Source organism: Trematomus bernacchii, unplaced genomic scaffold (genome assembly GCF_902827165.1).
Source record: "Trematomus bernacchii unplaced genomic scaffold, fTreBer1.1, whole genome shotgun sequence".
NCBI lineage: Eukaryota > Metazoa > Chordata > Actinopteri > Perciformes > Nototheniidae > Trematomus > Trematomus bernacchii.
Window position 1 is genome coordinate 186,659 of NW_022987698.1, and position 16,799 is coordinate 203,457.

General features: G+C 38.1%; 2 protein-coding genes across 3 annotated transcripts in view; one reads left to right on the forward strand and one right to left on the reverse strand.

The window, feature by feature from the left end:
- Positions 1 to 16,799, forward strand: part of syn2b (synapsin IIb) — a 77,315-nt gene that overhangs the window by 46,111 nt on the left and 14,405 nt on the right. The window contains exons 3-5 of the mRNA XM_034139285.1: positions 787 to 878; positions 4,707 to 4,863; positions 5,155 to 5,244. Coding sequence (XP_033995176.1) covers positions 787 to 878; positions 4,707 to 4,863; positions 5,155 to 5,244 — 339 coding nt within the window. The remainder of the gene's footprint in view (positions 1 to 786; positions 879 to 4,706; positions 4,864 to 5,154; positions 5,245 to 16,799) is intronic.
- On the reverse strand, positions 5,898 to 16,517 carry LOC117489760 (metalloproteinase inhibitor 4-like). 2 transcript variants are annotated; one of them, XM_034139286.1, is made up of 6 exons: positions 16,335 to 16,517; positions 16,005 to 16,197; positions 9,365 to 9,462; positions 8,667 to 8,781; positions 7,958 to 8,082; positions 5,898 to 7,645 (listed from the first exon to the last, which is right to left on the reverse strand). In XM_034139286.1, exons 2-6 carry the CDS (start codon positions 16,141 to 16,143, stop codon positions 7,448 to 7,450), a joined length of 675 nt encoding a protein of 224 aa, XP_033995177.1. In that variant the 5' UTR covers positions 16,144 to 16,197; positions 16,335 to 16,517; the 3' UTR covers positions 5,898 to 7,447. The 2 variants fall into 2 exon arrangements, with proteins under 2 accessions (XP_033995177.1, XP_033995178.1); XM_034139287.1 differs by having other exon boundaries at positions 7,954 to 8,082; positions 16,005 to 16,516.

Consider the following 16,799-nt stretch of genomic DNA (forward strand, 5'->3'; position numbering starts at 1 on the left):
GTTACAGTGCAGTTTAAGATATGAATAGTTCAATTAAAAGCAGCGGCAAAAAGAAAAGTCTTCAGCCTGGATTTAAAAGTAGTAAGAGTTGCAGCGGACCTGCAGGTTTCTGGGAGTTTGTTCCAGATACTAGTCATCCTCAGCAAAAATGTAATTTGTGCTGTGCATTACACAATAATAAATATACATATAACACTTGTAAAACCATCAGTTCTTCCTTATCTTTTAAAGTGTGTGCCATTTATGGTTTCATATTGGTTGAACCATCCTAACCAGGAAACCAATTTCATTTTTGCATTATTTGGTTAGTGCATAAAACCGAAATGAATATTTTCTGGGGTTGAAGGCCGAGCAGCTTCACAGCTAATAGATGTTGACAATGAAATTACGACCTCAAGCCTTCACACAGAAACAGAAATAGACACAAGAGGAGACCGGAGTCGGCAGCTATGAGTCACCAACAGACAAATCTTCAATTTGCAACCACACATGCATTATTCTACTCTCGAATAACAATATAGTTTTTGTATACAATAAAATAGATGTTTGTCACGATGTCAAAAATAAAATGAGTATTATAACCGCTCATTAAAATGCTAAAGTGTTTCGTATCGTTTTGTATCACTGCTTCTGCAAAATACATTTTTAAAAGAGAAAATAATTTGTTTACCAGTTAAAATATAATGTTTTCTACAACAACCTTAACTATTTAGGGTAGAATTATTAGATATTCTGCTTATTCTTTATGAAATGTCTGTGTCTCGTGTTCTCTTTCCACTCTTGTAGGCCGAGTTTTCAGAGGTTAACCTCGTCTCACATTCAAATGGAAACTGTAGCGTGGACATGCAAGTCATCAGGGGCGGGACCAAAGTGGTCAGGTCAGTAGCACACACACACACACACACACACACACACACACACACACACACACACACACACACACACACACACACACACACACACACACACACACACACACGCACACACACACACGCACTCCTTAGAGATTAATTACAACCACGAAAAAAGCAACCAAACCTCAACCATTGACAATAAATCCAAAACCTACAACCTGAATAACTTTGTGAAACTTTCCATAATTTGGAAGACATTTGGCTCTTTACAAAAAAGAATAATAACAATTTATTTTCAAACCCGAGCGCAGAGCTGCTGTATAACTCGTATGCATCAATTAAAGATGATCCAAATATATCTTTTGGGAAATCAAAGTGATTCCTCTTTGAAATAAACTATTTGTCTACCACAAGCTCTAAACAGTGGAAAAAGGACGGAGGCGTATGACCACAGCCATTACCCACAGACTGGCACAGTGCAAACACGTGAACGCACTGTAAACCAGACAATCACACACCACAGACCACAGCGACACAGACACCAGCGCCCCCGCTGAGGACTGCCAGAGATTAAGTATACTCCCACTGCTCACCAACAAAACCAACAGGAAATAAAGACGGCAGCCTCAGACTGATGATCAGCCTCGCTGCCCTGTAATTATGCTTTATGAACGGTTTGTCCTCAAATGTGCACCCACAAACACTGACCTGAGATAATGCAGATTCAGGGAAACTTCGATTTTTGGTTGGTAGACAAAAAGATTCATCTAACCAGACAGTATGTCTACAGAAGCTTTATTCTTTTAAATCAGAGCTCCTCGGAGACCTCCATAGTTGTATCATCGCCTCTATCATCGCCTCTGTCTCAGCCAAACATGGACAAGCTGTGGAGAAAATGAATGCGTTTGCAAGATAATTATCTGTCTTGTTGTCTGCCAGCCTGAGTTCATTGCAGTCTTTTACGACTTGGACGGTTTCAACTATCTTCAATTGTCTCGGTAATTACACTGTGTCTATCGATTTCAAGTCAAAGCAGTGATTTGCTAAGTAACCCTAACCAGGAAGACGATTTCATGTTTTCCAAACATGAGGCTAAATGTTATTCAGCTCCTGTCTACCTTCTTTATTGGCTTTATATCTTTCAAGATCTTTTTTTTTTTTAAAGTGCAATTGAGATAACAAATATTAAGTAAAAACATCAAACGAGAGGAAACCACAACCCGACAATATAAAGAAATGTTTACTGTCAGCATGTTTAAGGAGAGGAAAAGGGAATGCATCATCACAAGGGTTATCATTTATTAATGATGACACAAAGTAATTTAAAGAATAAGTCAGGTATTATTTGATTTGATTTCCTCTTCTTAACAAATCCCTTGAAAACCAACAATGCTGTAGTCCGTCTCTCAACATCCTTTTTGTGGTGCTCAGTAGGCTTTTTAAAATATCCACCCTACATTTGAAGTATTCGGCAATACCCTGCTGTTTATTCTGGCATCATGTTGGCTAAAAGGTTGAGGACATTCAGGAAAAAAACGCCCGTGTACCGGGCAATAAAGAGTTAATCAGAAATAATCAAAGTAACGTCCACATATTATAATATAACTTTCCTGGGCGCTGTAGTTTTTAGAAAATATTACTCAAACAAAAGTGCCCACAATCATTGTAATGAAGCAATGTAACCTAGTGCAACGTTGTGACACTATGTCATGGTTTGCCTGGAAAACGCTTATAAATTGTTTGGCAATCCCCTGAGATTTCATGTAGCGCCATAATAATGTCACTTTTTTTTTTTTTCTGAGACTTTACGACAGAATACCCAGAAAACTAATGCCATCAGCCTAGTTTTGATTTGTGTTCAGTGCTAATTAACAGATGTAAACATATCAATACAAAATATTGATCCGATGAGTGCTGGGTCAAATATAGTGAGTAATAGCAATACACATATATCCGCACACCCTAAAGCTCCCATCTGAATGATTGTAATGCTGCTGTGTAACAAACAAGCTCTTCCACAACAGTAAATAAAACACCTATTTACCAGCATGTGTGCACTGCGAGATGTAGCTTGTTAGCTTGTGAACATTTAGCTTAAAGCATTGCCGCTAGCATAGCTGTACTCTCATATCGGTTAAAAAAGCAAAGTGAAAGCTAGTGGGATGACTCTAGCCCTGCTACTCACTGATTCAGATTTGAATGGAGGGTCATCTTCGCTGCCTACTGTCAGCTATGAAGAGATATCAGTCACATTAGTCGCTGTGTCTCTCCAGCAGAGTCTTTTTATACTTTCCTGAAGAGTGTGATTAGTATTCTCTGTGCATGAAGAGCTGGTGGTGGTCAGCGAGTGCCAGACTTTTCTCTCACCCCTCTTTATGTCTCTTTTACTCTGTATTATTTCCTCTGTCTCTTTTCTCTCTCCTCTTCCCTCTCCTTCTCTGCCTTTCCTCACACTCCCACCTCTTTCATAGTCAGAGAGAAAAGAAAGAATAACAGGGGTCATGCCCTATCACTATCAATCCATCACTGAGCTGGATTCAGTTTTTGCCTTTAATCTGCGGGTCACTAATGGCTTCGATGAGCTCAAGAGTTTCAGTTTTTAATATTTTGCTCTGGAGGCTGATGGGCGGCGGTGGCTCAAGAAGTAGGGTTGGCCGTACACCTGTCGTAAAATCTACAGTTCCATCTGGTAATGGATCATAAAACCCCACACATGGAACCTATTTCTGTCTGACAATGTTTACTTGTTAAGATCCATCCCTTATTTAACATCATATTCTGAAAGCTATATCCCTGCCATCAATTTGTTGTTTTGTATCAGCCATGTGCTCTAATAGAGATGCACTTTCTTTGTTTTTTTACCTGGCAAGAGTGAACAAATGCTAATGTCAATACTCTTTCTGAAAAGACTATTTATAAAACAATATGAGCAGTGCCTGTTTCCTAGAGATTGTGTGTTGTTCATTGTAACTACAGCCGCTCCCACTTGTCTTACTGAATGATGCATTACAACATAAAGGGTCATCCATCATTTTTCTCAAGATACTCTGCTTAATGTTGTTAAGGTGCACAAGATCCAGGTCCACTGTCACGGTTTGAAAAGGTTAATTCAATTGGGAAAACATCTGGCATCATCAATGGGTAATATCCAACTGAATCACAACGTTTTAGAGCCGTAATGACGTGAAATTGCAATCTCCGAAGAGAAAGCCAGGAAAACAATTTCAAACATGAAGGGTTCACTTGTTTATTACATTTATTTTATGAATAATGATTCACATCATAGATATATTTTCCACTGATACTGAAAGCTTATAAAACTCCTATGATTTTAATGAATGTGTCATTTTAATTATAGATAATGGAAAAATAAATGTAACATCAATTACCCACTTCAGGCGTCATTTACCATCAGACTGGCTCCTGTGTGCCAGGAACATTAGATCTCTTATAAAATTCCTTTACTTAGCAATCCACAACAGAGAGCTGAGGATGGGCCGCTCCATTGTCTTTCTTCCTCAGTCCGATATAAGTTATTCATGTGGTCAGACAGACTCATTCTCTCACTGCCTCTACCTTTCACTTGTGGCTTTGTGGGTTTTCCCGTTGCACCATGACCTTTAGTTAATGCCATCTCTTCTCTTTCTTCCACACAAAATGCAGGTCTGTAACATCAGCCAGATCCAAATGTCTGACTTTATTAAATATCAATACTTTGTGAAGTGAACTGGATTCATACAGTCATAAATGTATTTCTTTTGTGCATCTGTGTTGAGAAATACTTGTGTAACTGAGGTACAAAGTAACTAAATATATTTATACTTATTTCAACCTTATAACTTTACATTCCAGGACTTTCAGGCCTGACTTCATCTTGGTGCGCCAGCACGCCTTCAGCATGGCCCAGAACGAGGATTTTAGAAACCTGATCATTGGTCTGCAGTATGCGGGCATCCCCTCGGTCAACTCTCTGGATTCCATCTACAACCTCTGTGACAAACCTTGGGCTGTAAGCTATTTCAGCAAAACTAGTTTACACCTGCAAAAACCTACAACAAAGATTTATTAGCAATACTTTGCATTGAATAGATGTTTCAACATGTTTTAATGGAGCTTGTAGCTCTCAGTTTAAATTTGTATTAGGTTGACTCATGTCTTTTTCTTGGCTTCAGGCACAGTTCAAATGATAACGATCTATATGATTACTTTAAGAAAAATGTCTCTGTTCTACTGTATGCTTTAAATCACAGTTAACTCTCTCCCTCTATTTCTCTCTTTCCATGTTCCTCCTCTCCACCAGTTCTCCCAGCTGACCAATAACCAGAAGAGGCTGGGTTCAGATAAGATCCCTCTCATTGATCAGACTTTCTACCCCAACTACAAAGACATGGTAAGATTTATATTGCATAATGTCAGAAACCTTCAGCAAAATAACACCTCCAAAACTCAAGTTCTCATCAATGTACAGAATGTGTTGAGCCATAAAGTTTCAAAGTATTGTGTTTTTAGTTAACTATTTGTCTCAGGGCAGTGAGATGTTCTCTGAAAGCAGAAAGTAATGTTGTCTGTAGATTTCTTTGGTATATCTCTGGTAAAAAAAACATTGAATAATATTTTGAATCACTTCCAAACATGCCATTTACCCTTTTTGAGGTATAAACACTTACTTCAGATAAGTGTTGTTATTTTTGTCACAAACATGTGTTGAGGTAACTGAAAGATTACCTTATAAGACATATATAAAATGTAGTATGTAACTGTGTAACTCATGAGATAAGTGCCCTTGCTGATTCTCTTTATGCATTTTACTTACTATATTCACTAAAATGCCTTTAAAGTATAATATAGAGGTGAAGTATGAGTATTATGTTGAGTGCTTTTTCATTACTACTCTGTTGGAGATATTCTGAAACAGCAGCAACCCTTTGAAAAGCTCGAAAAGTCCTGTCATCTCTAAGCTCTCTTTGAAATACTGTAAATGATCATGGTTTGTAACATTTGGTTTGTGATGAGCAGAAAGAAAGAGTCAGTGTCACACTATTACATTGAGACATTTTATATACAATCTTTTTTGGTACATGGAAATAGAAAACTCTATAGACAGAGACATAAATACAAACCCAAACCATTTTTTTCAGTATAAAACAAACGTGAAATAGTTTGATAGCGCTTCACTAAAGCTATACAGTTATTATGCATTATTATCATTTCATGTCATAAAAGCCTTCATTTAATTATTGAGATATTTCCAAATAGTTTGATTTCACTGCACTATATTTTGCAGGTTACATTTAAGTATGTTATTGTTGAATGTGGGGCTTGCATGACTTTTGAATAGCGGCTCATGCATGACTAAGTAAGCAATAATGCATTTCAATCTGTATCACTTTAGTGAAGTAATCCAGTAACAAGACAGGGGTCAATTCAGATTTGGGCATTTTAATAAATGTTGAGACATCATATCAAATAATGCCTATTAAACAACAATTAAACCACTAATTATAGCTTATTCATATCAGTTATTTCTCTTTTTTGTTGGTTAATCTTTATCTTTTCTTGGACTTGTACATTGAGGAGAATCCACTTCCTGTTTATAAGTAGTTCAAAAACATTGAATTGAACCGTGTCCTGTTACCTCTTTTCCTCTAAGGAGCGGGGGCTTGGCCTCTACAGGTGGCAGTGCTGTTGTTAAATTGCTGGATTAGATTTTTTTGGCAAAGGAAATAGTACAACCAAGGAAACTAAACACACAAAACCTCAAGATAACAACTTATACACTATAAGACAAGAACGGGTTAGCCTTTCAAATGTTATTTCTTACTCAAGTACAATATTTACATTCTCAGCCGTTTGAGATTATAAACTGTGATGATTTAGATGTACAAGAATTATAGTCACATATAATGTGTCAAATCTTATCAAATTACTATTAATTGGAGAATGCCTGGTGTTGCTTTGCTTTATATACGTGTATATACAGTGCTTTTTCATATGCATGGGACTATTTTTCGATAATATATAAAGGAGAAATTCAACATCAGAATGTGTGGCAGTGCTGCCGTCAGCCTGCAAACAATTGGTAATGTTTGATTACAGTGTGTGAAGTAAACTTTGCAGGATTGTGGCAGAAGTTGGCAGATTATTTCTGTTATTTTTTTGTATGTCCAACTTCCTCATACTTTCAGTAAATGCAAGCCTTTTGAAATGTATACATCAACAAAAATGAAGTCGTTAGTGTTTGCCAAGGTGATTAATTTACCTTCAGGCCATCAGAAATAAAGGAAAGATTCACTATGGTGTGAATCATTTGCAGTGGATGCTCTGCTGCTGATCTTATTTTGTAGAAAATTGAAGGTGAAGTGGAATGTGAGAGACAATGACAGAGGAATTTCTAAAAGCCCATGCCGTTTACAACAATTTTCCTGAACTCTGCTAAACTCCCTTATATGAAAAAATAATTCAGCCACATTTTTTTTTAACAAAATAAGTTGCTACTTTGCATGTCAAATTTGAGCTACATAAGCAAAAGCAGGAAATGTTTCTCAGGACTTTGCAGGAGTTAAATGGAGTATACTGAACGTCAGAACTACAGGTCAAGGGTCAGCCAGGTCCAGGAAGTCTTTCTCGGGTGGGGGTCCACCCCGGTACCAGCTACAGGTCGTGTCAGAGCGACGGATACACGCATACTGCCGAGCCTGCTCTCCATTTAGGCTGTTATCCAGCAGCCAGTCCGTCCACAAGCACTCGTTTTCTCCTGTTGACGCACACGGCACTGTGTAGCAGGTGTTGATCTGTGGATAACATTTTTGAGTAGCCTCATTATTTGTTGCTAAAGTCTGCTTCGCATGTGTTAAGAATGAGAGTTTTGTTGGGTTACATTTGAAAGAATGTTTCTCTATCGACACATGAAGCTATGAATGAGTGTTGATTGTGAAAAGAAAAAACGCTTTATAGTCTTTCGTACTCAAATAGAGAAAAAGTGTGAGTGAGGGATGAGAAAAACAACTGTTTTGCAGTTTGTTTCTGGAGGTTACTCGAGGGCAGATTTATGACTGGGTCAAAGATAAATAGGAATGAATAGAGAACAAACAGTCCTTACTCACTCTGCATTCACAGCCCATCTGGTATCTGTAGTTGAGATTCTTCTTCTGTGACACGGATAAGTTGTCCCAAGACTCTACGAGGTCGCATTGACCAATGGAAATTCTCCCATCACTCCACATACTTCCTGTTTTGGGACATCACAACACTTCCATTGAAAATGTCATCCTGCATTCAGTAGTTGTCTGGTTGTGTATATATATATATATATATATAACAGCCTATAGGATTATTATTTACAAGCAAAGCTGTTATCTGTTCGCAGTTTATATAATTCAGGTGCGTAATATAGTGAAGCTGTGACTTTGATAAATATGGCTTATATTTTACAATGTTTACAACACTGCTTGTTATAAAACATTTTTTTGAATTATCTTTCTTGCCAAGAGTTACATTAGAAAACTTAAAAAGAGGGAAATAAGCTAATTTGGTTCTTGTTTTTTTGTACAAACTTGATAAATTAGATTTTTTTCCAGTATTTATGCTAAGCTCAGGCGTGTCTGTGAGATGATTAAAAGTCTTCTGATTCTGATTCTAACTGAATGCAGTCTGCAGCATGTATCATACACACATGGAAGTCATATTGATCTCCTAACCTAACTCTTAGAAGAGTAGAGAAAGAAATAGATATATATTTCCCAAAAAGTTAAACTTTCTGTGGCCTTTTCCTACTAAAAGTGTGATATATAGATTGACCATTGCGTACTGTACCTGAAAGCAAATAGCCTGCTTTATTGTTGGAGTCCAGTTTGACTCCACACAGAGAGGAGAAGACTGGGGTGTACACGTACTGAATGTCCTTGGCCTTGTTGAAACCCTTAAACATCTGTACACAGAGAAACACAGGGAGAGATTGGAGAGCAAATAAGGGGGTACAAACCTGGACTAATACAATTTAAATAGACTATATATGTGCCAACAATGCAAGCAGCAGCAATAATAATAGGACAATGTATATGTGTCTCCAAAGAGAGACCTTGTTGGATTCAGGGTGGGAACCTTTTTTGGTAGATGATTTGATTTGATAAGCTTGAGAGAGAAGGCAGAATATTTTCTTTAACATTGAGTGAAATGAATGTTGTAATGTTATCAAAAGTTGAACTCTGCAACTGTATATGTTGGTGTCTTGAGGGTTGTTCCCCTCGTGTGAATATAGTCCAAAATAGAAATAAAACTGGCTTTCTTTCATTTGAAGCAGACACTAATGGCCAGTATTCGGTCAAATGGAGATGGACCATTTTGTTTCTGGTGTGAATAAATGTTTTGATCAATGGACCAATTAGAATTTGTTTTCCTTTCCTGACAGCGTAGCCAATGCCCACATAATTATAGAGCTATACACCCATCAGCATAAACGGCAGCAATTATGCTTGCATGCAGCAGCTGTTAGTACTGGACAGAGATCTCACCTTGATCATTTTGATTTCATACTGGATCATCTTCATGTAAGGTGAGGAGCTGTTGCTAGGCGACACAATCTTCTCTCCGGAGATCTTTGCTCTTATCACTAGAAGTAAAAAAGAAACAGAAGTAAAAGGGGATTGAGATGAATTGAAATGCCATAGGCAAGATAAGATGGTGATTTACATGCAATAAGTATTCATGTTTACCATTAATGGGTTACATTTTTCTCCTTCACTCTAGATTATCGATGGATAAATGTGTTATTTTCTTTCTTTATTCCCCTTCTCCTTTCTCATTTTGCTTGTCACTCGTCTTTCTCCCCACACAGACAGTGCAGCGATCCCTCTCAGTAGTGATACAGGATGTGTCCCTTCTCTCCTCTGGGAGGGAAATCAAAACCCACATGGAATAACAAGTAGCTCTCTGCTTACACACTCCCATTAACTGACTCCACACACACACACATTTATGAATACAGTATTTAACAAATGCATACACAAGCCAAACCGTGTCTGGCACAGAAGTGATTTCATATTGTTTTATTCTGTACTTAAATGTAGTAAAAGGATAAAGTAGCAGGCTAATTGGTCTGTGGTTCCTCAACAGGACATTTGAAGTCGTATCATTTTACAACCTCTCATTAAAGACAAAACCCTCATTACACTGAAGGTATTATTAATGTTAGATGTTTCAGTCCCACAAACCACAACATGCAGTTAACACTGCGCCAAATACAACAGTGTTATCCCAGACATACAGAACTGCTTTTTTCCTTCCATCAAACCCATTAATCTGCGCTTTTTGACATCTGCATGAGTCATTATGATCTCAATGGGACCAATCTGGTTAAATAAAGATTTGAAATGAAATGAAATGAAAATTATGTTAACTGCCAAATTAATTTCACTGTCAAACATTTCCTTAAAACTAACAACACTGTTGTAGGTCAATCAATCACTCAAACATAATTAAGTGTACTATCAGGCTTATAGCTTTTTCAGGTTATTGAAAAGTCCTACAGAGTGACTTTGAACATGGCAGAGAGCTCCATTAGCTTGTATCTCACATTAACAGAAAAGCATTGGCACAGCAAAAGAAAAGGCATAGAGTTGTATCATTAATCATCATAAGCCTAAAGGGAGAGTTTGGATTGTTTGAATGAGGTACTTATCCATTTTCAGCGAATAACCTACAGTAGATTGCGGTCTGCACGCCCTAAAGAAGCAGACAGGAGTTATTTAACATAATGAGATCTATTACTGTTGTGTCATGAACCTATTTTATTCGAAATCATGAACCCATTTTCAACAATTTTCAAGTCAAAATGCGTCTCAAATAACCCTTTAAGTGCATTATGCGCCGTGTAAGGAGGTAAAGCTAGACAGACTTAGCTCCAATAATAAAATGGTGGTGGGGCTTAGCAAAGACGATTGATTATACTGTTTTATATGCAACTAAGATGTAATTCACTCATATATCCTTATTGTTTGACCTAGTTAGCAATGCAAATCTTACAGTAGATTGACTGTCATGGCCTTTGATTATACAGTATTCTGTAGTATATAACTAACTATTTACTTTTCTTGACAAAAGAGAAAATGTGGTCCCCTCTAGATGCACCTGAGTGAGATAAAAACAGAGAAGGAAAGAAACAGAAGTGGAGCAACAGACCTTGGTAAAACCATGAACAAAAGAGTCAAGCTACAGTATAAGAGAGGGAGAGAGAAAGTGACCCTAACCCTCAACCTTTCTCACAGCTACCCAAACCATCCCCTTGTTTGAGCTTTCCGCCTCATCACATAACTACACCCTGGAGCTCAGTGTGTTCTTGGAAATTGGTTCAGGAGAAGAATATTCTTTTCTTAGGCAAACACACAGGAAGTTAGGAAAGCAGGAAGACAAACAAACGGACTGACAGCAAGTTAATTGGAACTTGTATGAAGTGTAATAGTTTATTCATAGTGCACTGCGTCAACTGGTCCAATGACGGGTCTCTTTTAGAAAATATCAGAAAGCACACAAAGCTAGCTTATATAGGGTAGAGTATGTCAGAAAACATGTGGCCTGCATCCAACTGTAGATTAATACAGATTGATTGATGCTGATAAGTTGCTCCAAGTAAAGTATAAAGCATCTTGAGCTTCTTCAAAACATAACTTATATAATCAGGACACACAAGCCTGTAAACTCGCCTTTGTACAAGCAGCTGTCACCTAAAAACCTCAAGCAAAAGTTAAAAACTCACTTTAATAAGATGCTTATTACATTGCAGTGTTGTGGATACATTTTCAGTAATAATTGTGCTGTTTAGCCATAGAGTATTGTACTTCAGTAGAATTTAGATGTGCTTGTCCTTTTCTTAAGTATTCACATGCCATGCTACTTTATATATCTACCATACTTTATTTGAGTGAAATTACATTTTTACTTCAGTGCATATATTTTTAAACAAAAGATACCATGCAGGACAAGATTTTACATGCAAAGCATATGCCCAACAATTTGTTGTTTAGGTATTAAATATAACTAATTTAATAAGTTGTAACACTATAGCAGTTTGATTCCACAATCAGAGATAGATAAGAGAAGATCTGTTTGTTATTAAACAATTGAAAACTGACATGTGGTCTCTGATAGACCTCAAACATATATTCAATATTATCTTACTTGTCGATAACTAAAACGTATACAATGTATCTGTGATCAGCCAAAGCTTCAAGTATACTCTGTAAGAACATTTGTTTGATGGTCAAAAAGCCCCACACACACATACAAACACACACCTTTTCAACATCCGATCAGTGGGCGCTGTGTCCAACCTTTCTATAACTTTTCAAAACCGATAATCAACCTCTCCGACTTTATACCGTGTTTGGCCAGCTGTTCGGAGGAGAAAAAGTAAGCTACTGTAGCTTTGATCCACATCATCATATAACATACAAACTAGTTCTGTTCAACAAACCCAGATACCAAAAGGATTGCTCTACTTGTATCTACTTGAAGTTTGAGTATCTGTTAGTCATATTCAAAACAAACAGCAAGTATTGTTTTATAGGCCTCTGACAAGTCTCCTTTTGAACCCTTAAACATCAGCACACCCTCCTCAACTACTATTACACTCCTGAATAAGCCTCTCATGCTCACAGGAAAAATAACCACTTAACCAATGATGATAATCATATTATTGCCCTTTTTTGTTCATTTCAGCTCTTTGATCTGCACTTTGGCAACTGTAAAGTAGATGAAATGCTTTGGAAAATTATCCGCCCCATAAAAATGTTCCCATCTGAGCAGAATAATGACTCTTAATAATGGTTATAATCCACAACGGCATAACTGCGCTCTTTAAGGAACAAATAGTTGGCAGTGTGAGCATTGGCGGTATATCAGTGCAAAATGGATGGGCACAGAAGTTTCTATTGCCAATAATCCAAGAATAGCACAGTGATATTCACTATAGCAGATCATTGGTTTTAGTTGGATCACCATCCAGGGATAATCATTTCTGTATTATGACATTTATTGTAGATTTTATAAGTATTAAATGAAAAGCCAAACTAAATTATTTCCATGGTTCTTGGGTCTTTCTGAAATGATTCTCTTGGCCCAGATTCTCCAAAATGTTTACTCCCCATATTTGAACTGCGCAGGCTAGGTTACCCACTCACTTCAGTTGCTGCAGCTGTTTGATTACCATGAACAGGACAGGCCCCCTGCTGAGGAAAAGTGGCTGTGCATCTTCCTCACAGCTACATAACCAAAGAGAAATATTGCAAACCATGAGAACTGATGTAGTAAGTAACTTCCCCCCTTCCTGATGAATCGGCACCCTTGTCATGCTCACAAAGCTGGACTGTCAGCGGGCTTTCACACTGATATTGTTAGTATGCAGACCATTAGACCAAGCCTATAGACATGGAAATGAAGTGGGGAGAGTGAGGGAAAGAAAGAGAGAGAGATGGAGTAGGCTGTGTTGGCATGGCTTGGCCTCTGTCCAACACACACACACTCACACTCATGCACACAATCTCAAATACACAAACACAGCCAGGGAATCGTCTAAGGTTTGTCCAGATGGGATATTACTCAGATGTACAGCTTTATTCAAAGGGCTCATCGACTCTCACAACACTGTCAGGTCAACTAAAGGCCACCACCAGCTTCAAAAACAACCAGGACAGTGTAGCAACCGATGCCAAGAGATGAAAAGTTTTCTAAAACACAATTAGTGTGAGTGAGGGATTTTCCTTATTTGTTATTCATGGGTCCAACGATTTGTATCCTACCTGAAAAGAGCACGGACTCTTGTATCCATTCAGAGATAAACTTTTACATTCAAACTTAACAAAGACCGGTCCCCAAGCATAACCAGAGAAAATGGTATCAAAGTACAATAAAAAACAATTTGACTATTTGTCCTGTCACACAGTTTACAATGATAACATTGGAAGAAACGGTGCCTCTAATGATAGTAAGTAATATATTAAGTACATGTAATTGTTGGTTTGTAGCTAAATAATAATCATTAGCTTCACGGGTTGGTTGGAAGTTCTGTGTTTGACTGGCTTGGTCACAAACAGGATTTCTGAAAACATGCAACAGACTTGATTTCATGCCAAAGAACATGCCCTGTTTTTGTACTGTAGTAGTCTAGTATTACAGGCAGTCATTTATGATGGGGGAATTTAACTTAAAACTGATATTTGTTATTGACATGCCCCTATGGATGCTTACAGCAAGACAAACAACAAATAGGTTATAATGGTTTTTAGATTTTTACTTACAATTGTTGTATCTTTTATTTTGTTTGTAAGAGTAACAACTGTTTACTTCGATATACCAGGACAGACATGCTAACATTGCATTACACTCTGATAGCAACGTATTATGCGACTCCCACGCAGGGTCTAAATACTAGACAGTAGATGTCTTAGTCTTGAAGGAACCTAACCTTTAATCCCACAAAATAATGTAGTAGTTTGCTGCTCTGCTGTGGAAGTATTACCAGCAATGAAATCAACTTAAAATGGTACTGTTTGCAGCTTACTTCCAGCATGAATTGCTTCTGTGTCTTGTTAAATAGTTTTGGGGTTCTTATGTTGCCAAAAAGAATGATAGAAGAAAATACCAGAAGAGGGATATAACAACTACATTACATGTCACTTGTTAGATGCTTTTATCCAAAGAGACTTACATACTCAATACTGTGGCCAATCCCCACAGGAGCAATTTGAGGTGAAGTGTCTTGCCCAGGGACACAATGACATGCTGATTGCAGTGGGGTTTGAACCTGTGACCACATGATCCGAAAACCAACACACAACCCACTGCACCACACGCCTCCCTAGAGAGTGCTTTACAAGCATAGTTGCAAAAGTTGAGGCCTGGTTTAGGTGTAGTCTGACTGATGGAAGCTTTGCAAAGCCAGGCCTGTTGAAGACCTCGAGTTGTTCAGTGGAAGAAAACAGAATAACCATACAGGCTGTGGATCTGACTCATAAGAGAAACACTGTATGTAAAACTCTGGACTAATAACACTGCCCCATACTCTCATTGTGTTCTCATAACCCAGATCTAATTTGGCATTATGGTGGTTCTGAAAACAGGTCTCAGCCTCCATTTCAGACTGATTATTTTTATGAGACACATCTTCCGAGTACTTTGAAGGAACTGACCTATTTATACACAGAGGGACAAACAAACTAATTAGAAAAACAAGACAAAAATGCCATTAAAGCTATTTCATCTACTTTCTCTTTTTGTCAGTCTCTCTTCTCTGCTGGAGTGTAACCTTTGACAGAAGCACATACTTCAGCTTTCCACAGTCGGGAGCCAAGTACTCAAAGTCAGAGCAGAGTGTTGGTTTTGGACTGAGCTTAGACAAGAAAGAACTGGATGATGGGGGTGGGGGGGGGTGTCAGACAGAAAGACAGGCAGACAACCCTGCAGACAAACAGACAGACAGATAGAAAGTATGCCAGGGGCCACTAGGCACTGGCTGTTTTTTTAGGGTTTGTTTTTACAGGGTAGAGAACAAAACGACTCAATTATGTAACTACGAAAAACAGATAGCAGGTTGTCCAGAATTCGAAAAAGTTACAATAACACTAATGGACATTAGTGCTTATTGCCATATAGGAAAAAGAGGGCCGGTCAGAAAAACTAGTATGAATGTGTAATTCTTATGAATATGATATGAAAGTTCACTTATGGACATTAATCCATAATCAGTGCCCTAACAATCCATGTTACATTTAGATTTCCTATACTTAAATCACCGATATTTAGATAGTCAACGTTTTTCTGCAAAACTGATTAACAATTGGAAAAAGCCACAACAATAAAAACAATAATCAAACATTTTTAGTTTTCACATACAAAAAGCTCAGCCCTTAAGCTTTATAGAGTGTTTTTTTGTCTCAGTACATATTCTCAGAGGATTTCACTTCTTCCCCTCACAGAAAATCCAATTAAGTTGATCAATAATCCAAGTCAGAGTCCCATTCCTCCAGACTTCAAATTTAAAATCATAGACTGCCTTTTAAATGATTGCCTTCACAGTGAGTTCTCTATCTGTATTAAACACAGCAGCTTTTATACTCTTAAGTGAACAGAAATTAAATGGGTCTTCAGTTATTAACTCACCAATCTCAGCACTGCAGAATAGCTGCTGTGGGTGTGCTGGGTGGCAGCTACATCCCTCCACAACTTCCTCCATGCCTGCACCAAGCAAAAGGAGAACCCAGAGCCCCAGACACGCACTCCGCTCCTGGGACAAGGCCATGATGACTGTGCCCGCTCCACCACTCGATGAACGCTCTGCAACCTTCTTCTGATCCTGTTAAGTTCCACGGGAAAAGCAGATCAGGCAGCAACAGGGGAAGGAACAGATAGAAGAGTTGAAGTGGTGAGATTAGCTCTGCTGAGCTCAAAGGCAGCTGTGGATAAAAAATGTTTTCATAAGTTTAAAAACACCTCTGATTTCAAGCCGGAGAAAATGGCTCGAGTTGAAGAGAAGGCTGCTGCTGCTGCCACTGCTCTCTCTTTCTCTCTGTCTCTCTCCCTCTCTGGAGACAACACACAGAGAAACTTACAATAGTCGGATCCCCTCACACTCTGGTCTTGAATGCTGAGAGGGTCGCACACAGGGAGCCTCTTATGTACTCAACAATTTAGGGACCTCCTCAAACGCAGGGGAAAAAAACGACCATCCTTTGCCTCTTCTTGTAACCCTCTTTTGATGTCCTCCCTCTCCTCCCATTGGCTACCAGAGCTGCATTCAAGCAGTTAGTCATGAAAATTAAGACCAATTAAAGTGTTGTTGGGCAGGTTTTTAAACATAAATACAAATTAGAAGTGTTTTCTTCAAATGAATCACACATCAGTGAATTGAGCAATAAATGGAAACGATAATCATAAAAAAAATACTGTCTTTAGAGT